The sequence below is a fragment of the Eublepharis macularius genome, chromosome 4 (assembly GCF_028583425.1).
Source record: "Eublepharis macularius isolate TG4126 chromosome 4, MPM_Emac_v1.0, whole genome shotgun sequence".
In the NCBI taxonomy this organism is placed as follows: domain Eukaryota; kingdom Metazoa; phylum Chordata; class Lepidosauria; order Squamata; family Eublepharidae; genus Eublepharis; species Eublepharis macularius.
In genome coordinates this window covers 24,935,116-24,960,587 of record NC_072793.1, presented here as the reverse complement: position 1 = coordinate 24,960,587, position 25,472 = coordinate 24,935,116, and the positions used below count along the sequence as shown (strand labels likewise).

Here is a 25,472-nt window from a genome sequence, read left to right as displayed (position 1 = left end):
CCATCGTGGCCCCCTGCTCTGTGGAATGGGCTTCCTGAGGAGGTGAGGGGAGCTCCCTCCTTGGAGATATTCAGGAGGCGCTGCAAGGCATGCTTATTTGCCAGAGCTTTTGAGAGGGTGTGTGTTAGTGTGTGTGTTTGTTTGTTAGTGTGTGTGTGTGCGCGTGCGCGCGCGCAGGAAAGGCGTTGGTGGGTACCATGGTGTCCACAAGTGGTACATTGGAGACTCCTGTCTTAGAGGACCAGCTGCCTAATATTGGATGGATAAAATGTGCAAATGACAACCCATTTGCATGCTGACTAGAACATCAAGAGTAGCAAATAGGCTGTGATCTTTAGCCCACTGTACAGCATATTCAGATAATTAGAAGCAATGTTTGTATTATGAGTGGTACTTTCCTCTTTTCTGACATTTTATTTCAGTGAATTGATCAAAATAGCTATGCCTCGCATTCAAAACCAGAGTTACTTGAGCTTCCTATGAACACTTAGTTCCCACCCCAATATGGAAGACAATCTACAGGGGGACAGAGAAATTAGTAGAAAAAGCCCCAGTACAATACTCTGATACTGTTGATGGGTTGTTTCTAAGTACAGAATTGAAACAGTGGCTCTTATCCAGATCAAAAATATCCTCCTTTCTGGTTGCCCGTACCAAGTAAAAAATGTCTCCAGCTGGCTGGGGGTTTCCCTCGTCCCAAAGGCCACAAATGATTATCATAGATGCATGATGATGGGTGGTATATCTACTAACTCCTGTAGACCTCTACTGCAATGTGGGTATATTTCCTTTTTTGCTAAAGACTTGCTATTACCCTTTTGACTAATATCAATGACCGCCTCTGGCCAAAGATGGGACTTCTACTGCTGGTGATTATCCTTTCCCTCCCCACCAGTTTTCAAACAGTTCCTTTTTTATTCTAGGCACACAATGGTCCTAGGTCTGCACAGCCTATTCACTTCCTCTTGGCTGTTTTCAGAGAGTTCACATCTCAGTACGGAAGTGGAGAACCAAGCCATCACCCTACTCAGAAGGTAAAATGTCCTGCTCAGCTGCCAGATGACATGTTAGCTTGCCCATAAGAGTACTTCTTCCTGAGGCAAGAAAGGCCTCTTTGCAGACACTGGAAGTGAAACTGTGGGAGGACCAGGACTTTTTTTCAGCTGGAACACGGTGGAACGGAGTTCTGGAACCTCTTGAAAATGGTCACATGGCTGGTGGCCCCGCCCCCTGATCTCCAGACAGAGGGGAGTTGAGATTGCCCTTCATGTCGCCGAGGGCCGCGGAGGGCAGTCTAAACTCCCCTCTGTCTGGAGATCAGGGGGTGGGATCACCAGCCATGGTGATCCAAGTAGATATTCAAGTGGAAGAAACTCCCACACGGCAAATTAGCAGTGTTGCCCCTCAGCTTACTAGCTGGGCGTCCACCTTCCTTGCCCTCCTCACTGGAACTGTAGGCTCTGTCTACAGTTTAACCTCTGTTGTATTGTCAGGTCTAAAATTTGATAATACAAAGACTAAAATGATGAATATTTTGAATCTGGCTAAAAAGATTATTTTACTTTGTGTAAAATACTGTTTTCTTCTTATTTCAGCAATGTCTAGCTCTTACAGAATTCATGCAGAATTCCAAAGTTCTTCCTTCTCCAGAACTTGAAACGTTTGCAGAGTCTCTTGTGGCTAACAGTCTGCCATCACTGACAGTGAATCCATCCAATTTTAGCCACAAGAAGGCAGTAATTGAAATGGTTGTTCATACTGGAGCTATTTTGCTGTCTGTCCAGAATCGAGTCCTTGAGCCTCTGAGAAATCTGGCATTTTCTCCCAGCACTATGCAGGTAAGGGAATCTTTGCCAGTTCCTCAGTCCCTGGTTATTTGCATTAATTCTCTTGCATTTTGAAGTAACTGGGGGTAGGAGCGGCACCAGGGTTTTCGGCACCCGCAGTGGGCCAGGCGCGTGTGCGCACCAGCCTGCGTGATGACATCATGTGCGTGAGCCGGTCCAATTGCTGTGGCAGGCGGTTGGGATGGCTCACGGGTGGCCTCAGCTCTCCTGCTCAGTTGCCCCGCGCCGCCCCAGACACCTGCCCATGGCTGCTGCGCCCAGCCGGGGGCATGTGCTGGCGGCGGCAGCAGTGCAAGGCAGGAGGGCTGGGAGGCTGCATCTCTGTGGCGCCTGCTCCCACCCCCAGTGCCTCCTCTGGCACCCCGCGCCCTGAGGCAACCACCTACCTGGCCTCAGTGGGCGCACCAGCCCTGACTGGAGGTATATCTTAGTCCTTAATATCTGCTTCTGTTTCGTTACATGAGAAACAGCGAAACCCTGAGGTGCACTGGGCCACTGGGACCTGTATAACTGCAGTGCCGCTAGTCCATTCCCTAAGGACTTCAGGGGTAGAGCTGCGCTGGCAGCCAGGCCCGGCAAGGCACGATGAGGCCACTGGCGAGAACACCCACCCCGCTGTTCCCCTGGCAACCCCTACCAACATCTCCCAAAGGGGCCGAAGTGGGGAGCCTGGGTGAGGGGGTCTGACTGGAGCCCTGACACGGGCCGCTGGAAGCCCCCACAAAACAGCTGTCTTGGCCGTGACTCCCTGCTCTAAGAAAACTTGTCTCTGTATGGTCTTTTGCTTATCGCTTTGATTAGGAGTATTTTTCTTTCCCTGCAGAATGCTTTTCTGCCAACAATGCCAGAAGACTTGCTGGCTCAGGCTGTGAACTGGCAAGCAACGGCAGGGCTTCACTGGTATAGTAAGTATTGAGCCTAATCTCGGAAGAGCATTGTTTCATTGGTGCTTTTCAGAAAGAGGGAACTTTTTTAAAAAAAAAAAGAATTTTATTTAAAAGAAAAGAAAATATAGTAAAGTAAGTGCATGGTATAAAGGTTATGCAAATTCTAAATTAGACATTAAGTTGAAACTTATACAATCTTACACAAACAATAAGTATATAAACAGTACAATTATAATAGTTTTGGGAGTAAAACAAGCAATACATTTAAGCTTCTTTGACCTGCTAAACAAAACATTGCATATTTGACTTCCCTAAGCCTAAATACATAACAGTTCTCCTTCTCTCTCCTTCCCTCTGAACTTCTATATCAATTAGTTTTACCTAAGTAATCAAAGAGATCCTTCCATTTTTTCTAGAACTACGTTATCGGTCTATTATGTAAGTAGGTAGTCAATTTGGCTATTGCGGAGTATTCATGAATCTTACCTCTCCACTCTGGGAGACCAGGACAAGCATTGGTTTTCTGTTTCCTGCAAATAGCACTCTCGCCACTGGCACCATATAACAGAAGAGATCTTACATTAATTGGTAAAATATTTAAGAGCATACTTTTCGGATTTAATTCAAATCGGAGTTTAAGGATCTTTTGCATCTCTTCATGTATTTTTATCCAGTATTTTCGTGATTTCTTACAAGTCCACCACATATGGTAAAATGTTGCATCCATATTCTGACATTTCCAACAATGTCCACTGTAACCCCTACTAATCCTTGTGATACCTTTGGGAGTAGTGTACCATCTAAAGAACATTCAATACCAGTTTTCTCTCAACAACTGGCAGCCTGTAAATTTTGCATCCTTAGTCCATAAAGTTTTCCCATAAGTCCATCGGAATAGTTTCCCCAAAATTTTGCATCCATTTTATCCTACAAGTTTTGACTTGCTCTATTTCTGTATGGTATTTTATAAATCTTCCCCAAAAGATGCGGCAAGTCTCCAGATATTAATAATTCATATTCTGTTTTTGCTCTCAGCCCGCCATCTTCTTTGAGAATTTGATTCTTCCGTCTTGATACTATTTGGTGATAGGTCAGCCAAGGAATGTTTTTGCCTTGGGCCTGGATTTCTTGCCAGGTTTTTATGTTTCCTTCTTTGTCTATCATTGGCTGATTCCGCACACATTGGGTAATGCACTTTCAATGCACTTTATCAATCGTTTGAGGTGGATTTTTTGTTCCGCACACAAAACAATCCATTCCAAATGATCTATAAAGAGGATTGGAAGTGCATTATCCAACGTGTGCGGAATCACTGACTGATTCATAGCTGGGTTGATTCATTCTGTTTCTAACTCTGCGTCATAGTAGGCATTAATTGGCAACATCAGTGGGGAAATTGGTGGACTTAATCTGTTTCTGCATTAGAACCATATTTTAAGCAGTCCACCCCTTACAAGATGGGTCCCATCTTGTTTATGAATAGATTTGCATGATTTCTTTATCCATAAATAATTATGGATACCTTCTTTAGCATCCACTGTTTCCAATTATATATGTTTGCTGCTTGGATTCATAATCCAATCGAAACTAATGTCACTGCTTGATAATACAATTTGATGTTCAGCATAGCCAATCCTCCTTGGTTTTTGTTGTCTTGCAATACTTTGAGCCTTATCCTTGGTTTCTTTCCATATAAAGTCATTTATTGCTTTCTGCCATCTGTTGAAAATCTTTTGTTCAATGTCAATTGGGATCATTTGAAATAGGAAATTCAATTTAGGTAATAGATTCTTTTTAACAGCTGTGATTCTTCCTAATCATGAAATGTTTAATTTTTGCCATCTCTGCAAATCTTCAATAATTCCTATCCAAACTTTTTGATAATTATCTTTATAAAGGTTCTCATTTTGTGATGATACGTTTATTCCTAAATATTTTATTGGCTTTGTGGTAATGGTATAGTCGGTTATGTTTCTGATCATTTCACATTCCTCTTTCTTTGTTGAGAGTAACATCATCTTAGTTTTCTTCTTATTCAGTTTACATCCAGAATGCTGCCCAAATCTTAATATTTGATTCGTTACATAAATTAGAGAGGTATGTGGATTTGTCACTGATATAACCACATCATCTGCGTAGCTTTTCGTCTTACACATCTCTTTCTCCCCCTTTATTCCAGCAATTCTGCTATCTTGTCTGATCCTCACTTCTAAAATTTCAAGTGCAATGATAAGCAATAGTGGTGAGATTGGACAACCTTGTCATGTTCCTTTTGTTATTTCAGTCTTCAGTAAATCCAATTTGTTCTTTAGCTGCTTAATTTCTTCCCATTTTTCTCGATCTCTTATTCTTTTATGGTCTTGTTTCAATTTTTTCAATTTGGGGGTTAAATTGTCTCTTGCTTCAGACTTAATTTTCTTCTTTGTGGACACTATTGCCATTAATATACCTCTTAGATAGGCTTTAATTGCCTCCCAAATTGTTAAAGGGTTGGCATCATTTGTTGTATTTATTCTAAAATGCCAATTCTTCCTTGCATTTTGCAATACATCCTCGTTTAAAAGTAGAGTCATCCAGTCTCCATCTTTCTCTCTTAATGCCTGCTTGACATTCTGTCTCTATCAGATCATGATCTGCTATGATCCTTGGGTGAATTTCTGCTTTGTCTACCTATATCAGAAGGCTCGTAGATATCCAACACATATCTATTCTGGAGTATGTTTGATGTCTATCTGAGAAGAATGTATAGTATCTATCCTTTTTATGTAGCGATCTCCAGGTGTCCTCTGCTTCCAAGGTTGACATATAACTGAAAACACATGAAGGCTTAGTCCTGCCCTTGTTGATCTACCAATTTTACAGTTCAAGACACCATTCATTGTCGCCAAAAATTAGAGTCTCTCCTTCTTGAAAGTAGAAAAGTTTCTGGAAGAATCTCTTATAGAATTTCTTCTGGCCATCATTTGGAGCATATAGTGAGACCAAAGTCCATATTTGTCCACAGAAAGAGGGAACTTCTTACGTTATTGGGAAGCCTACTGTTTCTTCATACAGACATTTGTGACATGTTATCCAGCTGGACTTACAGGCGTGTAGCCAGACTTCCTTTTTAAAATCTTAATATATTTGCATTTATTTATATATTTTATTTATTTTATTTATTTATCTAATCACATTTCTAGACCGCCCTCCCCGTCAGACGGGCTCAGGGCGGTTTATCAACAGCTTAAAACAGTAAAAACATTATAAAAACATTAAAACATCATATCAAAACAATTAAAATTGGCAGGTATAAAATATTAAAATGCAGCATTGTCCTGCATGGGTGGTGGAAGGTCTTCAGTGGTATGGCCGGCGAGAGGACAGCCTAGCCCCCACCAAATGCCTGGTGGAACATCTCCGTCTTGCAGGCCCGGTGGAAAGATAACAAATCCTGCCGGGCCCTAGTTTCCTCAGACAGAGAGTTCCACCAGGTCGGAGCCAGAACTGAGAAGGCCCTGGCTCTGGTAGAGGCCAGGCGGACCTCCCTGGGGCCAGGGACCATCAGCAAGTTCTTAGTGGCTGATCGAAGCGACCTCCAGGGAACATATGGGGAGAGGCGGTCCGAAGGTATGCTGGGCCCAGTCCGCATAGGGCTTTATAGGTCAACACCAAAACCTTGAACCGGACCCGGTACTCAACCGGTAACCAGTGCAGCTGACGGAGGATAGGTGTTATATGAGCCATGATTGGTGCCCTGGCAACCACCCGTTGTTAATGTAACTTTGCACAAATAATAAGCAGCAGCAATTTTTTTAATGAGTACAATTTACACAAGTGATTAGTCTTAAAGGTGCTACTGGACTCTTTACTATTTTGCGACTATAGACTAATACGGCTAACTCGCCTGGATCCATAATCTGGGGGAAATTAAGTTCTGTATTGGGACAGCAATTGTATTCAGACATAACAAACTAGGATTTTATTTGTGATGAGCTTGGGCTGAATTTGTATGTTTCCTCTTTCCTTACATGTAGAGCTGATATTGAAGACTTTCTAATTTAGGAAGCCTTCAGTCTCACCAGTTTGCCTGAATGTCAGAAGTCAGCTGCTGTATATAAATGAGGGTCTCCTGCTCCCAAACCATAACCTGTCTTAATCCAGGTTTTGAATCCCAGTTTGTGGGCTAACATCCAACCTCAGTTTGTTCCAACATCCATACTTGTGCATCAGAGCCAACTGAGGTTGGATGTCTTCATTCTCAGCTCTAGCAGGTGATATAAGCAGACAGAGAACAAACAAGCACAAGAATAAACCGGGCTTGAGTTTGTCATGAATTTTGGTTTGTCAGTCACGGCTGAATACAGCCTATGGCAGCTTTCATACTTCATAAACAAACCACAATTGATTTGGGGGCAAGACCAAGCCAAAATCATTCTTTGTTCCTCACATTTAGCATTGAAATTGCAAACCAGGAAGTCTTCAATAAGTGTGTTTTTGTCTCCAAATTGTGTGTTAACATGTTGTGAGTTGATTCATGTTTACAAACAAAGATTGCTGCACAGACGCTTATGCAAGCACACGCTTTAGCTTCATCAGTTGAACTATAGGGATTCTTTAGTACAATCATATTGTATCCTATTTAACCTCACAAAAACCTGTTTGTTTAATGCCATTTTATCCCACCCTTCCTGTGAGAAGTTCAGGCCAGCATACCGGATCTCTACTTCATTTATCCTTACAACAACCCTGTAAGGTAGATTAGGCTGAGAGAGTGTGACTGTCCAAGGTCACCCAGTAAATTTCACAGCAAGCAGGGATTTGAACCTGGATCTTCCTGATTCTAGTCCAACATTTTAACCACTGAGCCAGTTTGGCGTAGTGGTTAAGAGCGGCAGGAGAACTGGGTTTCATTTCCCACTCTTCCACTTGAAGCCAGCTGGGTGACCTTGGGCCAGTCACAGCTCTCTGGAGCTCTCTCAGCCCCACCCACCTCACAGGGTGTTTTGTTGTGGGGATAATAATAACATACTTTGTAAACCGCTCTGAGTGGGTGTTAAGTGATCCTGAAGGGTGGTATATAAATCAAATATCATCATCATCACTGTACCGTTTTGGTGCTCCAGTGTGAGAATCTCTATGCCATCTGATACAGGTTAGATTGAGAGACAGTGACTAACTCAATGGCAACCAGTGACAAATTCCTACTTGGATTCATGGCTAAGCAGGCATTTAAATCAAGTATTTCTGACTCAAGTTCAGTACTCTGTGGGGTTGATCATATCCCTATCCTGTCACTCCACTAAGCAAAGTTTGAAGCTTTCCTCCAGCCCTGAGGAGCCTTCTTTCAATTTAAGTCTCTCTTCTGTTGGAGGAAGAGCCACTTAAGCTGGAGTCAGGTTCCTTTTAGGGCAGTTGGATTCACCTCTCTGTCTGCTTACATGATCCTGGGTATCTGGAGGAAGAATGAGGGTTTTCTGTTCAGATATAGTTTAGAAATGTTCTGTGACCCATTTGCAATGCTATTGTACTGATTTATTTATTTTTTTTAACCAGCTTGTCCAAATGGTCACCCCTGCACTATTGGAGAGGTAAGATCCTGCATTGATGATACTTAGTCTAGTATATTTCTTTTGAAATGGTCTCTTTTTCGTTTTGCATACCACTTAACTATCTCTCAGCACTATATCTTGTGCAAAACTGCATTGCAGACAAATTAAATTAGACTTGGCATTTTGCAACTGCATAATGACGTGAAATACATGTCCTGTGGTGGTTGGTTCTCAGGGTAAGCAGAACCAAGCTTGTCTATTGCCTTTATGTATGGTTGTAATTTTTGCAATCTCTCCTCATTTCAGTGTGGTCGCCCCATGGAACGTGGACTGTGTGTTGATTGTGGTGTTCAAATAGGAGGCCAAAACCACATGACATTTCCAGGCTTCCATCAAACTCGGTATTCTTTTTTTTAAAAAAACATTAAACTACTGAAATGCTGAACAAATTGTTTCTTTTCAAGATACCTTAAACGTTTGGAAGATGACGCCCAGGCAGGTGTAACAAGAGTATTTACTTTTGTGTGTGTGTTATTTGGTTATCGGTGGAGCAAGCTAATCACTTTGCTGTGCTTCTGCCATCATCTCCTATTAACCTATTTCAGTTCTTCTGGGATAGGCTGTATTTTCACATTCTTTATGTTTGGGGCCTTTGGTCAAAGCAAATAAAAATTTAATTTTCTATGCAGTGCATAAGCACTGTTTACTTATCAGATATTTTAAAACCTTAGTTTAACTCTTCTGTGTTTTCAGATGGTCCAACTTCTGACAATGCCTAGGATTTTAAAACTTGAAAAGAATTCCTCTCATTTTGTATCTAGTATGCACATTCACTCTTCATTTGTATGCAGAATTACAGCAGACAGAACACAAACTGGCCATGTGCTCGGAAACCCTGGCAACAGAGAAGCCGTGGTAGCATCTGAGAGGGAGATGTCTCCAGCTGTCTTGATTCTGATTCGGTTGCTCACTCACTTGGCCTTACTTCTGGGTGCCACTAAAGATCACCAGGTATATTAGTGGTGGGGGAGAGAAACCCTACTGCCCTCTTATTCTACATAGAATGCATTACTGTGAGGGAACTGGCAAGGTATTAATTTGAAAAATCAAGTGTTCTTCCGGTATTGTTGCTAACAAGTTAATGTAGCAGGCCCGTCTCGTTGATATTCTCTCTCTGGATGATGATTAACATTTAAGGCTTCTGTCCTGCACCCTGTGAACTCTTGAGAGCAAGGAGCAGAGGGTCCTCCAGCATTCCCTGCTGTGTTCAAACCACTGCTCTGTTGGACACACTGTTGCTGTTCCTGGAGGGCTTCGAAGCAGCTAGGCAAGCCAAGTCCATTGGAAGCCATCCTCCACTTCACCTAGGCACATCTGGTAGCTTGTTCTTCCCCAGGTCCCCAAGCACAACTTGGCTGTGCATCACTCCACTCCTGCGTCCCCAGAGAGTAAACTAATTTGGATGCCACGGGAAGAGTGAGTTGCAAGATGTTCATAGCTGAGGTGGCGAAGGCCTTTGTTTGATATGAATTGCCTTGGGCAATGCGACCAGCAAGTTACCACGTGGTTCTACTGGAGTAATTCTAGCACCTTTTATCTCTGCGGACAATGCAAGCATTGAAAATAAGGGGCCATCAAGAGTCCCAGACTGAGGGGAAAGCCAGGCTACAAAAACGCAACATGAAATTGTTGATACTTCCTAGAAATTGAATGTTTGTCCTCTGTGTTGTCAGTTTGTAGTGAACACTGGTGAGGACAAGCATCAGTTCAGCTTCCCTAAGATTTTCACTCATTCTTAAGTGTAGGTGGATGTAGGTAGCTTAATGGATTTGTCTAAAGAGCTGTTCTGTCTGATTGGAAACCTTATGATAGAATTGTGCTTGGTCACTTTGCATCTCTTTGTTATAGTCCCTACTGCAGATCATAAAGCCACAAGTTCAAGATGCAGTGAGTTTTCTCCTGCAGCATATTTATAAGGATTTGGAGCAATTGATGAATACTCTTGGGAAGAGCATTGATGAAACAACTAATATCGTCCATCTCGTTCTGTGTAGCTTTTGCATGGAAACCCATCAGAACCCAGACCAGTGTAAGTAGAGCCGTTGTGAAGAATAGTTAGGAACATTTACATTTCCAGGACAGCACAAGACTTTGTCATTCTCTTTCAAAGCATTGCCACTGTCCAATCAGATTTCACTCCACTCACACTTCTCCACTCCCTTTATATTCTCTGTTATCAACTAATCATCTCACTCACTCATCCCTCTCTTTCACCGCCCCATTCTTCTTGTAACACGCCAAGCATTTAAAGAAACACACACACACTTAAAATCATTACAGTGTGCTAATTACCCGTACACTGCAGTTGTGCTTCCTGTGTTCCTCACATGCAGATGGAGGGGTGCCCTGGGAAGGTATTTTGCTGACAACCAGATTGCTACATCCCTGCCATCACCACCCCACTCCCTTTCATCACCATAGAAACACTTCCTTGGGAGTATTCTCTATTGCATGATCTGGGGCGTACTGCAGAATAGACCTGCCTTGCGTTTCCCCTATATGTACAAACTGCTAACTCGGCTGTGGGAGTCTACATTCTTGGGGCATCATCCAGGGTTGGTGTGAGAGGGCAGAGAGAGGCAGTTGCAGGCCTCTGTCTGGAGTGTGTCCCCCACCCATGCTCACTTGTCAGATATGCAAGGTAGCCCCTTTGATGTGTGCATCTCCAGAGAGGAGATACTTGTAAGGGTTCTGAACCAATACATCCTAATTACACTGTAGCAACGTTTGCTTTCTTCCTTGGGTGTTTAGGCTAAGTGTCCTATTTGTCTGTTTCCCAGCGCCAGGGTGCAGTGCTGCATCTCTAAGCATACTTGGTAGAGACCTGAGTGAGAGAACGTGATGCCACTTACCTTATTATCTGAGCGATGGATTTCCGAGCTGGGGTCTTCAGGTGCCCGTGAGCTATGCCATAGTTCTTGCTGGCATAACATGTCAATTTTGAGCGGAGGTGTTCCCAGGATGGAAAGGCTTAGGGAACCAACAGACTCCAGGCATGCCCCTTTCTGCCTTAGTGTGGTAGATGCACCAGCATATCTCTGGCAGGCGGCCACAGCAGCAGGCAGCCTCAGTGACTCTGGTGTAATCCACATAATGCTCAGTTGGTTCTCTAAGCACCTTGTGGCTTGGGGCTCAGGACTCTGCCAAGAGACATGGAATTGCTTTTAGTTTTCCCCACCCCGTGCAGGAGGAGAGGTTAGGGGTGTTCGCTGGCTGTTGCTGCCACCTAAAATAACTGCGTGCTTGGGAGGCGAGCGGGAATTAGCAAGCCTGTTGCTCCTGATACACTATAAATACTCTTTTGCAGGGTCAGCACACTTCAGTGGTCAACTTTCTGAGAAACAGCATAGAAACAATTGGGAAAGAGTTGCAAAGTCCATTGTTGTTCGTGAACTACAGGTAAAAAGACCCACATGCCTCCTAAAAAGTATATTGAGTAGCCCTTGACTCAACATGCTTTCTAAGCCTAGTTAACTTTCATGAAGTGCCACATGCCCTGATTAAAGTGAAATTTCACTATGTAATTCTACATGTTGATGTACATTCTTGTGCATTCAATTCTATGCATCCTTAAGTGAGGGTAAATACTATATAGTAGGGCTTGCTTCTGAAGCAGTGTACAGATGGATTGGATTGGATTTAAACACAACCTTTTGTGAGTGCTAAGCATGCTATGAGTTGAAATACAGGATTTACATACCTGTAACTGTTGTTCATTGAGTTCTTCTGTGCAGACACACATGGGGACTGCGCAAGCGCAGGCCTGCCGACGGAGGAATCCAATAGCTTCCAAAGAGCTCCGCTAGGGATCGCCACCGGCCAGTCACGTAGCCCAACCGCCTTTCCCGCCTAAACGGGGCACGTGACGTGGGCGGGGCGACCCCCTCTCCCTCAGTTCTCCTGAGCCGCCGTGAACCCCACCATTCCACATCTGAGAGTTCACAGCGGGGCAGGAGGGAGGGATGTGTGTCTGCACAGAAGAACTCAATGAACAACAGTTACAGGTATGTAAACCCCGTATTCATTTTCGTTCTTCTGTGCATCCCCAGATGGGGAGAGTACCAAGCTCCAGACACAATAAAAGGAGGCGGGTGAGAACTCTGCAGAAGAAGTACAACGTTTATTATCAATAAAAACCAAACGTGAAAGTCAGACTAAAATGACATCTTATAAGAACACACAATACAACAGTAATCACCCCAAAAAAACTCCTTGCTTTATCTTCATTATTGATGATAAATCAATAATGATGACACAAACAAAGAATGCAGAACTGCCTTGGCCACTGCCACATCCTGAGAAGTGTTGACGTCAATTGCATAATGTTTAATAAAAGTGTCAGATGAAGACCAAGTTGCAGCCTTACATATATGCGCTAAAGGGACCCCCTTCAAAAACGCAGCAGATGAAGCTTGGGACCTTGTGGAGTGCGCCCTAACTTGCAAGGGGCAAGGTACCTTGGCCTGACTATATACCTTCTGTATGGCAGAAACGATCCACCTAGAGATGGTTTGGGAAGAAGCTCTCTTACCCTTATTGCCACCTGCAAAACAAATGAACAGGTGCTCGCTGCTTCTAAAGGACCTAGTCCTATCTAGATAGAAAGACAGGGCACGCTTCAAATCCAAGGAATGCAAGGCCTGTTCCCCAACCGACTGAGGGTTCAGGAAGAAAATGGGCAAGGTAATGTCTTGTACCAGATGGAAAGATGACACCACCTTAGGCAAAAATTTAATACATGGCCTCAAAACCACCCTATTTGGGTGGAACTGCAAGAAGGGTGGGTCAATTCTCAGCGCAGACAACTCGCTTACCCTTCTCGCAGATGTAACAGCAACGAGAAAACAAACTTTCCAAGATAGAAGTTTCAGAGAGCATGTCGCCAAAGGCTCAAATGGTGGCAACATTAATTGCGACAGCACGAGGGACAAGGACCACTGCGGGACAGGGTGCAACAGTGGAGGATATAAATTCATCATCCCTTTCAGAAACCTCTGAGAGAGCTTGTGCGAGAATACTGAGGTTCCCCCAACCTGTTGATGAAAGGCTGAAATGGCAGCCAAATGCACCTTGAGAGAGGACGTAGCCAGCCCTTGTGTTCTTATGTAACAGAAATAATCCAGGACAGCGTAGAGGGGGCAGGAGTCAGGTAAGTACCCCTTAGTTTGAACCCACTTGGAAAAACGTGCCCACTTAGCCTTGTAAGAGAGCCTAGTGGATGGTCTCCTACCATTAAGCAAAACTGACCTAACCTCTTCAGAAAAATTATCTATTGAGGGTATATTCTCCAAGCTGTCAAACGTAGCCTCTCGGGGTCATGATGGAATAGAGTCCCCCGTGTCAGGATATCTGGGGCCAAGGGAAGGGACATGAACATCCGCTCTAGAAGTTTTGCCCACCAAATCTGGCTCAGAAGCACAGATCCTCTCTTCACGGCGGCTAAGAGAGAACTGAGGGAGAGGGGGTCGCTCCGCCCAGGTCACGTGCCCCGTTTAGGCGGGAAAGACGGTTGGGCTACGTGACTGGCCGGTGGCGACCCCTAGCAGAGCTCTTTGGAAGCTATCGGATTCCTCCGTTGGCAGGCCTGCGCTTGCGCAGTCCCCATGTGGGGGACGCACAGAAGAACGAAAATGAATCTTAAGTCTCAGAGGAGATTGTAATATTCAGCCAGTGGTGTGCCAAATAAGGGTCATTCATTAGCTTTGAAAGGTTTTTCTGGGTATATTAGCAACACTAGAATCCCCCACAATCTGTTTTCTCTAAAGTACAAATAAAAGGTTGGGGGAGGATACTAGAGTTCATAGAGGGTATGGGCTCATAAAGACGTTTGTCATCTTGCCATTAAATGCCACAGTAGACTATCCTATTGTTGTTTGCACACACAGTAGTCTACATTTGCAAGTTGCCATCACAATTTTTTTACAAAATGCTTTGCAAAAAAAATATTCTGAACTTGGCACCTTCCTAGTTTTCCAACTAGAACAGAGGCAATCTACCAAATATGTTTAATTCATTTCACTTTTTGGATAGTATAATGTGTCAAACAGGATTATAGCCACAAGAAATTTGTTCTGTTAACAAAATTTTGGCAGGGGGGAGGCTTTTCACAAAGACGCCTTGCATTGCATCTCTTACGCTTGAGGCTGGTTCACCTACAGTCAAGGATAGCCGGCTGGTTTTTACTCTCATTATAACCTTGCCTTCGAGTGGAACTTGAAAATTAGTTAACTGGCAGCCGTTCACATAGATGGGAGAAAACTAAATGGGTGATATTGGGAACACTGTACGGAGGGTAAATTGGCTTCCTGCATTTGGCGATTGCAGCATCTGAGATGAGGACCAGGCTTTCTTACAGGGCCATGTTCCATTTTGATCCAGAGAACTCCCAAGAAGGCTACCAAAACCTGAGCCAGCCATTACCTGAGTAGCATTACCTCTCTCTTCTGCATAGACTCATCTTGGGTTCAGTTTATTCATGCGAAGCTGGGCAGACCCTAGAAACTGGTTTGTTTACATATTTGATGATTAGTCTTTTTCCAGATGAGCTTCTCTGTGTTGAAATACTGTTTCTTTCAAACCCCACTTGTTGATGACCCATCGAGACATGTTCTAAGTACTATTTTTACCCTAGATGTTAAGAAATAAGCACTTCAGCTTTTGAAGCTGAGACAATAAGGATTCTGCGGAAAAATAATCAAATTCTGTTGTTAGCTAACTAGATCAAACCTAGATCACCGATCTTGATTTTTTTTTTGCCAAGAGTTAAACTTCATTCATATCACTTTGCCTTTCTTCCCCCTCCTCCAATAAACTTTTCTAAACAGCATCTGGATAAAACACTTCTGGAACTGAACCAGCAGATCAGCGAGGATGAGAGAATTTCTTCCAATCCTGTAGTTAAAATTATATATGGAGACCCTGCAAACTTCCTATCCAGACTGCCCAAGAACAGCACCGTCCATTGTTCTAAAATGTGGAGCTGCAGGAAGAGGATCTCGGTCGAATACCTCGGGCATGTTGTCCAGCAGAAAGGTGGCAAGGATACCGTGCCCATCTTGTGGAAATTTCTGCAGAAGGTGAGGGTCACCATATGTTTTCCATGGCCCTGTCTTGGGATATGGGCCCAAGTGTAAGATTTGCTTTGTGTCTTAGTTTTTTCCTCTGTTTTTTAAATGTATGATTACTTTGATCTTAAGAGCAGAGAGTCTCCCGTCAGTTACTTGTCAAAAGCTGAGGAACATCAGTAAATATCAAACTATCTGTGTGCTTTGAAGTATTAAAATCACAGCGCCAGCATAAGAGAGTCTTGTGTTGGTGTCCATGAGGTGAAGACATTCTAATATCAAAATGTACTTTGCCTCCTAAAAGTGCTGAGTGGATTCAGGATTTGATTAATCTAGCTTTTATTCATGCACACATTGCTGAAAGGAGAAGAACCTGAGGACAAATTCTAATGCTCACGGTGGTTAGTCAATTACTTAAACTTGCAGCTACCCTGCTGTATTTTAGGCTTTGTCAAGCATGGTATACATTTCTGCTTGACACAAAGTCATCTTTCTTCTGGTTACTTGATTCAGGGTACTATGTGAGAGATATGATAACCAATATTACCAAACTTGAATATTGTGGCAGCCATCTGCCATACGTTGGACCAAATCAGACAAGATGCCAGGAGGTGTGTGATCCATTTCTCAATAGCTTATTTTTTAAAAACTAAAATACAGAAATGGGGTGGTAGGCAGTGGAAGCTGAGAATTTTGGAGTAGCAGTGTGGAAAGCAGTGTAGAATTCTTCTTGGGACTTCTTTTGATTAAAATCTGCCCTTCTCCTGCACATAAAAGAAAAAGATACAGGGCTCCCTGGATTGGAAAACTGTCTCAAGGTTAAGCAATGTAACCACACACTCTGTTCACTTGAATCACCACCTGGCTATAGCTTTTCATTTTAAAAGTTAAAAAAATCACATAATGTATCCCCTTTGCCAAGAAGACATTATTACCCTGAAGGCAGTAACCTGTTACCTGGCTGATGTTACATGGTCTGTTCTTGGAAAAATAAATTACCAAAGCCTGTTCAGAAGTCACTATTCTGCTGAAAACCTGGCATATAAAAGCCTTCTGCTACTTCATACTTTACTGTAGTATGGCCTCCTGGGAACCCATTCAAAGATTGAAACCTGGGATGTGGCGATAACTCTTTCCTTGAACTTGTAAAAAGTAGTATTTTGTGAGGTTATGGCTAGACAACTCCCAGGTACCAAAATGAATGTGTGCTAGAAATTAAATGCTAGTGTCCAAAGATTTTGAAATATCATCGCAGTCCTTGATGTTCGGGATACAACAAGAACTATAAGCTACAAAGTTAAAGTATGCAGTTTTACAAACTCCATCCTTTTTTTTTTTACCAGAAACATGTTTGCTGTATACATGAAAGATGAAAAAGTTTATGAATACAAATGGAATTCCCCCCCCCCCCCGTACTATGGAGAATGGAATAGGCAGTGAAAGCAGTCCAATAAGCAGGTTTTTGGCACCTGCTTGCCTTTTCAAGATAGAGCGAGTGCTTGGAGGGAGCAGTGAGAAGGGTCTAGAAGACAAATCATAGGGGTTTTTTATTTAGTTACAGTAAAATGGAAGGTTAGGGTGTCAGTTTGTTTTATGTTTAATTATCACAAAAATATTGTATGCTGTCTGTACGATGAGGCAGTTTTACTTGGAGCTTACCACACTTGCACTGCGCAAATATTTGTTCAAAATAAATCACGCAACTTTGGGTAAGTGTCTTTCATGTAGATACTTCATCCTGCATTGGCAGAACATTTTGGCAGCCTTTGAGGGGTTGAAGGGGATAAAAACTGGGAGCAGTGGACAAAAGTGTGCATAACGCAACTGTAACCAGTAGACTGTCTGTGCAAGGCTCTTGCTGGTTTCCAAACCCTGCCAGCACTTCCAGTTTTTCTTCATTTGATACCTCTGGGAAACTATTTCAGTGAGATAACTGGTAGACTTGTGGAATATTAACAGCTCTCCGAGTATGTGATTTGGTGCCTGTTGGCAGCCATCAGTTCTGCCATTTCTTTAAGATCCTGGGCGGTCTCTTGGCTTATTTGGCATCCTCTATTCTACAACATTTCTAGGAAGCTGAATTGAGGCTGGTGAAGTTCTTGCCAGAGATTTTGGCTCTGCAGAAAGACCTGGTGAAGAGGTTCCAGAACGTTGTTGAGTTGGAATTCCATACAATTGGTGACTTCCTCAGCAGTTTACATTCAGGTGAGCAAGATTGCCAAGCCCTGAGATCTGAGAACAGAACACAAAATGCCTTAAGCAAAGCACTGAATGCAAAGATACACACTTCAGCAAGTTCACCACCCCAATCAATGTAAAGTTTGTGAATGTGTGTCAAGTATTTGTCTTAATAGCTGCATAATGGTAAAAATCAAATGGAAGGAAATTGTTTCAGTATTAACTTGTGGGTGGAGCATGTTATGTGGCACCTCTGCATCATTGGGACACATGCAGCAATTGTTTATTGGGCACAGTACTATTCAAGTGAAGCATTTTTGAATCCCCCGGTTCTGTCTTTAAAATTGATAGGATGTAAAAGTGCTTCTCTGGCTGGATTGTGTGTCCAGATTGATGAAATTTCCTTTTTCATACGCTTTTGATTCATTTTTGCAGTGCACACTTGGAAGTCAGCATTATCTAACCAGCAAGGTGCAGTTTACCTCTGATCTCAGACAAGTTGTGTTTTGTTTTATTGTATGGAAAGGATATTTTAAAAATGTTAAACTTATGAAATTCACTGCTGCAAGATATGGTGATTTCCAGTGGTTCAGAGGGGGGAGCATAGTAAAACACTTTCATGGAAGATAGGCCTGACCCATATTAACTACATAGAACTGCTGAACCAGATGTGGGGAGGTCTGTTGCCCTCATGGCCTGCTTGTGAGTTTCTTGGAGGCCATGGAGAAGATTTACAGAGCTTTCTAGAAGACCGGGAGTGCCCCTCTTTCCTCTGGCATTTTCCCACCAAAAACATCACATGACCAGGAGGAGGGACGCTATTCCCTCAGTTCTCTTTTTGCCACTATGGAAAGAGGATCTCCATTGCTGTTCTCTTCTTTTCCCTCACCGCATCCTTGAGGCTGAGAATTATTTTTTTTTTAAGGTTTTAACTCTTAATAAACATTCTAGTGAAGAATACAACTACATTTTAAAAAAACAGTTTCTATCTTTCCCTTCATCATTATGACTCAAGAGTGGCTTCTTCAAGATGCTGGAAAGTGCCATTCTGATTAAAGGCACCTGCCCTTTCCTTGGCTCCCATGATTGCCAAGGGCTGAGTCCAGAGGTGTGGGCCTGTCAGAGCCTCCCCGCAATGGCTCTTCTCCAAGGCTGAGGCTTCGTGCCAGCCTGATGGCTTCCCTGGCTCCCTTGAGTACCAAGGGGCTGAGTACAGAGGTGTGGCCCTTCAGAGCCTTCTCACAATGGCTCTTCCTTCAAGGCTGAGGCTTTGTGCCAGCCTGATGGCTTCCCTGGCTCCCTTGAGTACCAAGGGCTGAGTCCAGAGGTGTGGCCCTTCAGAGCCTTCTCACAATGGCTCTTCCTTCAAGGCTGGAGCTGCACACCAGCCTGATTAAAGGTACCTGCCCCCTCGAGTTTGACGGGAGAAGGCCGGAAATGTGGTCTGACGGAGCCTTTGGCTGCAAGGCTCTTTCTCAAAGGCTTTGCCTGTATGCTGCCTGGATAGAGGCCCCTCTCCTCCTTGGCTGTGTCAGCTCTGAGGGGAGACGCATGGAGTAGTGGCAGATCTCTCAGCCTGAAGGCTGAGAGGCTTTTTTTCTTAAAATTTTGGGTGCCTGCCACCCTGACTAGGCCCTTGGCTGCGTGGTCTCTGAAGGGAGACAACTGGAGGAGTAGCTTAACAGACGCCTGGGATCCGAGGCTGAGAGGCTTTTCCCCAAGCCTTTTGGAAATGTGCTTGCCTGCTCCTCCTAGGCTGTCCTTGGTTCCAAGATGCAGTCCCTGGAGGCAGGAGCTAACCCAGTGACATAGCAGCCTGGAACCATCAGTGTAATGGATTGGGGCTCTTCAGCTGCTTCTGTTTCAACAGAGATGATAAACCTGCACCTCTAAACCCAGTGCTTTTTGAAGGCAGTTTTTTTCTTGTTGGTTCCATATATTCCCAAACTCCTGGTTGGGGTCGTGAGGGGAAGGGGCAGGGAAGACCTGGCGCTTACCTTACGCTGAATTTTTGTTCTGACACACATCCCGCCCTCCTGCCCCACTGTGAATTTTCTGGAACCTTAGTTTCTGGGGGGTCTCCGGTGGCAGCACGGAGAGAACTGAGGGAATAGTGGCCGTTCTCCTGGTCATGTGATGTTTTTGGTGGGAAAGCACCAAAGGAAGGAAGGGCACTCCTATTCATCTAGAAAGCTCTAGAAACCTTCTCTGTGCCTGGTCTGCGTGCGCCTATGCAGATGACCACTCTATGGACAGCAGTTATGGGTAAGTGCAACCCTGTTTTACAGGTGAATGCAACCTTGCTTTATCTGTAACACAAGAATGTGGATGCACGGCTTAAACAGGCTTAGTTTTCCTTCTACAAACGAGGATCTTAAATGCTATTTATTATTTGCATTCTCCAGAAGTCATAAAACGTACTATGGAAAAACGAGTTAGAACATTTCTGTCTGTTTGGAACAAGCTCAGAAGATCCTTGGAAACAAATGGTGAGTGTCCAGTTCAGTCCTTCATTATGACACAATGACAGAATTGGGAGGTCATCTGGTAGTAACTAGTGGAAGGTTGTTTCTTTTGTATTCTGAACAGGCCATGATTTTGGAATGGGACCTTGTCTTCTACTCAGCCTTATCGTCTGTGCACATATATAGTCAGTAGAGCATAGCATGATTCATTCCCTCATGCTTAATACCTGCCTCCAGTCCTGAATTCAGCAGGTGGTAATTGTTTTAAAAGCCAGGCATGAGCCAAAAGCAGGCTCCCACGTGCATGTCTGGGCCTGTTGCTGAGCAATGTTTTCTTCTCACATTACAGGTGAAATTAAGCTCCCAAATGGCTATTGCGATGTTGACCTCACTCTGCAGAGTCCGTTTGAGATCCTCTTGCCTCGCAGGCGAGGTCTGGGCCTGTGTTCCACAGCCTTAGCTAGCTATCTCATTGCTTTGCACAATGACTTTGTCTATACCACAGAAAAATCTACAAGGGATGCCAAGAGGTATGCTTGCCACTTTGGAGATCCCCTCTGCTTCCTGTAAGCCAGATGGCTTTACTGTTGCCAAATCAGCAGTGAAACGAGACGTCTCATTCTCTCCCTTCCTTTTCTACAGCTACTCTGTCAGCCCGGCAGAAGTGACCGATTTGCACGTGATCACGTATGAGTTGGAGAAGGACTTAATGCCTGTGATTCTGTCCAATTGCCAGTACAGCATTGAGAAAGGAGGGGAGGCCCTCCAGGAATTTGACCTGGAAAAAATCCAGCAGCAGGTCATGAGCAGATTCCTACAGGGGAAACCCTTAATTGTACTGACGGTGAGATAACTCCGTTCTCCCTCTTGGATTTTCTGATACCCATGAAAGCTAAGCTTTGCACAGAGGACATTCCTAGAAAGCTCCCACTTACTGAATCTGTTTTTTTGTTTTCTACCCTGATAGGGCATACCCACTCTGGTGTACAGGCATGACCGAAACTATGAGCATTTGTTCCGTGATATCAAGAACAAGTTGGAGCAGGTAAGCAGAATGCAGGCTGGGTGTTTTCCAATACGTCTTATGAAAATTGGGATCAACCCTCCACGCTCTTAACGGCATAATCCTTTGCATGTTTACTGTGAAGCAAGTGTCACTGAGTTCCATGGAGTCCATATATATTTTCCTGCTATAATCTCAGGAAAGGATCTAGAACCCAAACAAGGGACCACAACAGCCTCTGTTGTCTGTTTCCTGAAGAAATCGCCACATGGCATGTAGTCTTTTCCGTACAGCAAAAGGCAGAAATGATGGATGCTGATTGGCTTTTATTCCCTTGAATTACAGAGCGCCCTTCCAAATTCCACAATTAGCATGATCAGTGGGGAGCTGCAGTCCTTCAGTGACGTCTGCGAGGCTTTGTCTGTCACTGAAATAACCTTAGGATTCCTGGCTACGGCTGGAGGAGAAGCAGAGATGACGCTGACTGATTACGTGGAAAGAACCCTGCAAATGGGCACTCAGACGAACGCCCACATACTGAAGGCGAGTTAAAGGGTTCAGTGCAGCTGGCAGGGAGAGGTCCTTCAGGGTCTAATCTTTAATTTACACGGCTTTGCATTGAATCCCCGCATTTGCATGCAGGGAGGCACATTTTATTTAAGGAACTTGGCTGGTTATATTCGATCAATAGTCGTCCCCTAAGTGATTGCTGCTGATCTTCCTCTTGGATAATTTCTAGCTTTAAAAAAAACCCAAAATAGCATCTCTTCTTGTCGCTAGAACACTTCCTCAATTACCCAAGAGTTCCAACACAGATTAGCAGCACCAGTCCCAGACATACAGATTTGTGCTGTCTAATCTAAGAAACACAACATAGATTCCCTCATGATGTCATAGAGGATATTGGCGCATGGCACACCATAGCCCTGTGTATGTGTTCCAGTGGTTGTACTGCAGTATCAAATACTGCAAAAGGTCTGAGATGCATCTCGAAGATTGCACGCTAGTCCATTGGTGTCCTGACAGATTTCTCAGCCTCAAATGAGTGGTTACTTGTGCTATCAATGTACCCTGGATCAGCACTGGTGTCAAAGGGTTTAAGGGGATTTCTAAAACCTGGTTTTACATTTTGCTTCATCGTTGTTTTGGATCTCTGGTTGGTTCCAGATTTCCTCAAGTTAAATCCTGTTACATTGACTACTGGATGCTCTCATCTTGTTAATTCTTTTGACTTATTCTGTGCAATCCACCTTGAATCACAGCAAGAAAGGCAAACGATGAATAACAAGTAAATACATAAATAATGTAATTTGTTTAATAGTTTAAATAAAAAGACAAAATGTTAAACACCAGCATGCTGTTCAGTATACAGTCAATAAACACTACAACATTTAAGTACTAATTCTTGAAAAGTAAAATTTACAGATTGCTGTTCAGGCTCTCTAAAATGTATGCAAATAATCATCATATTTAAGTTTTCCCCAAACAGATACTTTAATACTTTCTGCATAAATTCTAGAGTTATACTTTTTGTGTGACTCAGAATTGAGATTATAGGAATCCAGGCCTAAAGAGAGGTTTTTGCATTCTTTTCAGACACTGAGTCGATGTCGCCTGAAGAACACAATTTCCCTGTGGCAGATGCTCTCCAGCCATAAATCTGAACAGCTGTTGCAACTGAAAAGGGTAAGAAGGGCTAGGTGGAGAATGGGTGGGATAACTGGAAGCGGAGTGCTTCTCTCCTCTCTTCCTAACCTAAGCTTCTTTTTGTCCTTGCTAAATATTCCAGGATCCCTTTGCAGAGGTTGGTGATCCTTATAAAGCTGAGCTTAGTGCAGAGAATACCAAACTCCTCAATGCCTTCTTTATCCAGGCTGGGGTAGAGACCTTTCTCCAGGAGTTACATGAAATGATAACCCTGAAAGTGAAATATGCCAATGCTGAGGATAAATTCAGCCCTGACTGGAGGTAGGCTTGCTAAGGCCAGACCAAATCCTCTTGTGCCGTGGCTTATTTTGTTCTTCACTTGAATTGGGAGCTCTGAAGGTGGAGTGGGTAACTCCCCATTAAAGAGCTGTGAGGGGAGGGTGGGCGGGCAAGAATCTAATTAAATTTAATTAATTAAATTACAACAGAGTGGATGATCATACTTGTGTTGAATTCTTTGTATTTTAGCCTGAAGGACACCCTTATTCCATATCTTGAAAGTAAAGCGATTGAGGTGCCCGTGGAATTAGAGAATATGTTCCCAGAAGACATTCAGCTTTCCCAGTGTATCGCTGTCTGGAAGGCGGCTGCAACTCTCAAGCGAGATCGAAGACTCAGTTAATGAAGCACATCAGTTGGCAGAGTGTCACTGTCTTCCCTCTTCCCACTCGACTCCTTTTTGTTAACCAATGAAGGATAAGTAGCAACACTGGATGTAACAGTATTGCTTTTGTTGTACTGAGCAAAGTAAATTGGGGGGCCAAAAGTCTTCCACAGCTCAGGAACAACCTGAATCCTTGCACTGTGTCTTGAATAAACTGATTGCACAAATACACAGGATTTTCTGCTGTACAAGCTAAAATGTCTACCCCCTCTGTGCTGTTTTCAAAAAATCCATCTTAGAGATGCAAACTGCATTCACAGGAGGAGCTGAAGGAGACAAAGATCTTTTTTTTAATGACTTGCTCTAGAGTCCTAGCCAGAGATCTTGGGGCACATATTCCGGGAAGACCCCCTGGGATGCTGCTATAAACCTGAAGTTATGTACTACCTCATAAGAGGTGGAGAATTCTTTGCTTCTCTTTCAAGTTTTATATACTCCCTTTCTAATAAGTGCTACCGTAGCTGCCTTCCTCTCTGATCAGGGACATACTTCCTTATCCATTTTATTTTGCCATGCCATTCCCCACGTCGTCAAACTGCCTGTTTCTCTTTGCACCAGGGCACTAGAATTGAGGGATTTCAAACCTCACATTCAGAGAAGTTATTCAGGTAGCTGCCTTAAACTCCATACTCTCAGAAATCCTGTATTGCAACTTGACACTACTGCCTATGCAAATACTCCCCCTGCCCTTTTAATAAAGCGATAAACCAAGGCTGCCTTTAGCCTGCGTCTCTCTTGTTATGAATTGGCTTACTTGCCTGTCAAGGCAACCTTCTTCACGCCTTTAATCATCTTAATAGGAGGCTGGATCCCTCTATGTACAAACTTATTTTCCTTGATTTGACCTTTTATACCCTATGATATTTTGTATTTGATATTCCTGTTGACACACTGCCACTGTTAAAATGTATAACTAAGATCATGATTTCTCACAAATCCCTCTCGGGCTGAAAAGCTGAGTTTCATAACTGAAAGACTCTTTCACGCACATTTCTTTGATCAAGTTGAAGAAGGAAAAAGTAAAACGTGCTAATAGTGCCGTCCTTAGCAGAGTTGCGTCCTTGTAACACCATTGACTTCACTGGGCTTACAAGGGTAGGACTCTGCTTATGAAGCCATTGTAAATCTACCGAGCAGAGAATATCCCTCCCCCACAATCACAGTCTTTTATGTACAGCCATTGAGTTGGCTTGTCAACCAAATACAACAAGGTCAGTTAACTTTGGATCATGATTCTTGAAACAACATAAATAGATTCCATGAAATTGAGACTCTTCCGTTTTCCCTTGAAGCCATCCATGTCACCTGGGTAAACTGACACACCATTAACAATCTGATGGAACTTGATTTTTGTTGTTTTGAGAATAAATGTACATTGACATTTAAAAAAAAGAAAAACCTTTGCCAAAACAAACTAGGTGCCACGCCTCTCTTAGGGTGAAGACAAGTAGAAGTCACTGCTACTGGTGACTCTCCACAGCCCTGCTTTACTCCTATTCCTCCAGAACAGCTTTCTGGATGCACTTTCTGCAGTTAATTGTGCTGTTTTCTTTTTAAAGGGCTAAGTATACATTACTTTCCTCCAGAAGTTTCGTTCACAGAAATCCTGGGTGCCAGTGCTACTGGCAACAAGCACAGTTTTTCTAAGCCTGACCTGTCCTAGCTGAGAATCCACAGCAGATTTCGAACACAGCTCCAGAAACAGTCATACATCTTTGGGTCCTGTCAGCAGTTACCTTGATATTCTCACGGGTAGGAATTTGTGACTCTGGTGCCGTGTCGCCTACTTTGCTCTTTCTGAGAACGTGTACTGGAATGTGTGTTCATGCACAGAATGAATGAGCCGCATTCCTGCTCTTTGGGTCTGGGCATGCAGAGGTTGCTGTCAGGAATGTGATGTCACTAGCACGAGCGTTGCAGCCAGCTGTTTGACGGGGGCAGTAAATGGCGGAATGGGCAACCAATATGCTGATGGATTTGAGACAATGTTCAGTCTTAAATTTTTTTTTCTGATTTTGCTCTTTTTTTGTAATAAATAGTTTTTGTATTTGCTGCTGAAGTCTTGT

At 43.5% G+C, this 25,472-nt stretch overlaps 1 protein-coding gene across 1 annotated transcript in view; it reads left to right on the top strand.

Moving 5' to 3' along the window:
- RNF213 (ring finger protein 213) overlaps positions 1–25,452 on the top strand; it is a 135,061-nt gene extending 109,609 nt beyond the window's left edge. Inside the window, exons 50-67 of the mRNA XM_054975559.1 lie at positions 924–1,034; positions 1,596–1,838; positions 2,671–2,752; positions 8,270–8,304; positions 8,572–8,666; positions 9,117–9,276; positions 10,174–10,354; positions 11,633–11,724; positions 15,150–15,401; positions 17,462–17,594; positions 19,973–20,056; positions 20,382–20,562; positions 20,675–20,876; positions 21,000–21,077; positions 21,381–21,578; positions 22,632–22,721; positions 22,825–23,003; positions 23,211–25,452. Of these exons, the coding sequence (XP_054831534.1) occupies positions 924–1,034; positions 1,596–1,838; positions 2,671–2,752; positions 8,270–8,304; positions 8,572–8,666; positions 9,117–9,276; positions 10,174–10,354; positions 11,633–11,724; positions 15,150–15,401; positions 17,462–17,594; positions 19,973–20,056; positions 20,382–20,562; positions 20,675–20,876; positions 21,000–21,077; positions 21,381–21,578; positions 22,632–22,721; positions 22,825–23,003; positions 23,211–23,364 (2,550 nt within the window). The 3' untranslated portion in view covers positions 23,365–25,452. The remainder of the gene's footprint in view (positions 1–923; positions 1,035–1,595; positions 1,839–2,670; positions 2,753–8,269; positions 8,305–8,571; positions 8,667–9,116; positions 9,277–10,173; positions 10,355–11,632; positions 11,725–15,149; positions 15,402–17,461; positions 17,595–19,972; positions 20,057–20,381; positions 20,563–20,674; positions 20,877–20,999; positions 21,078–21,380; positions 21,579–22,631; positions 22,722–22,824; positions 23,004–23,210) is intronic.
- The last annotated feature ends 20 nt before the right edge of the window (positions 25,453–25,472 follow it).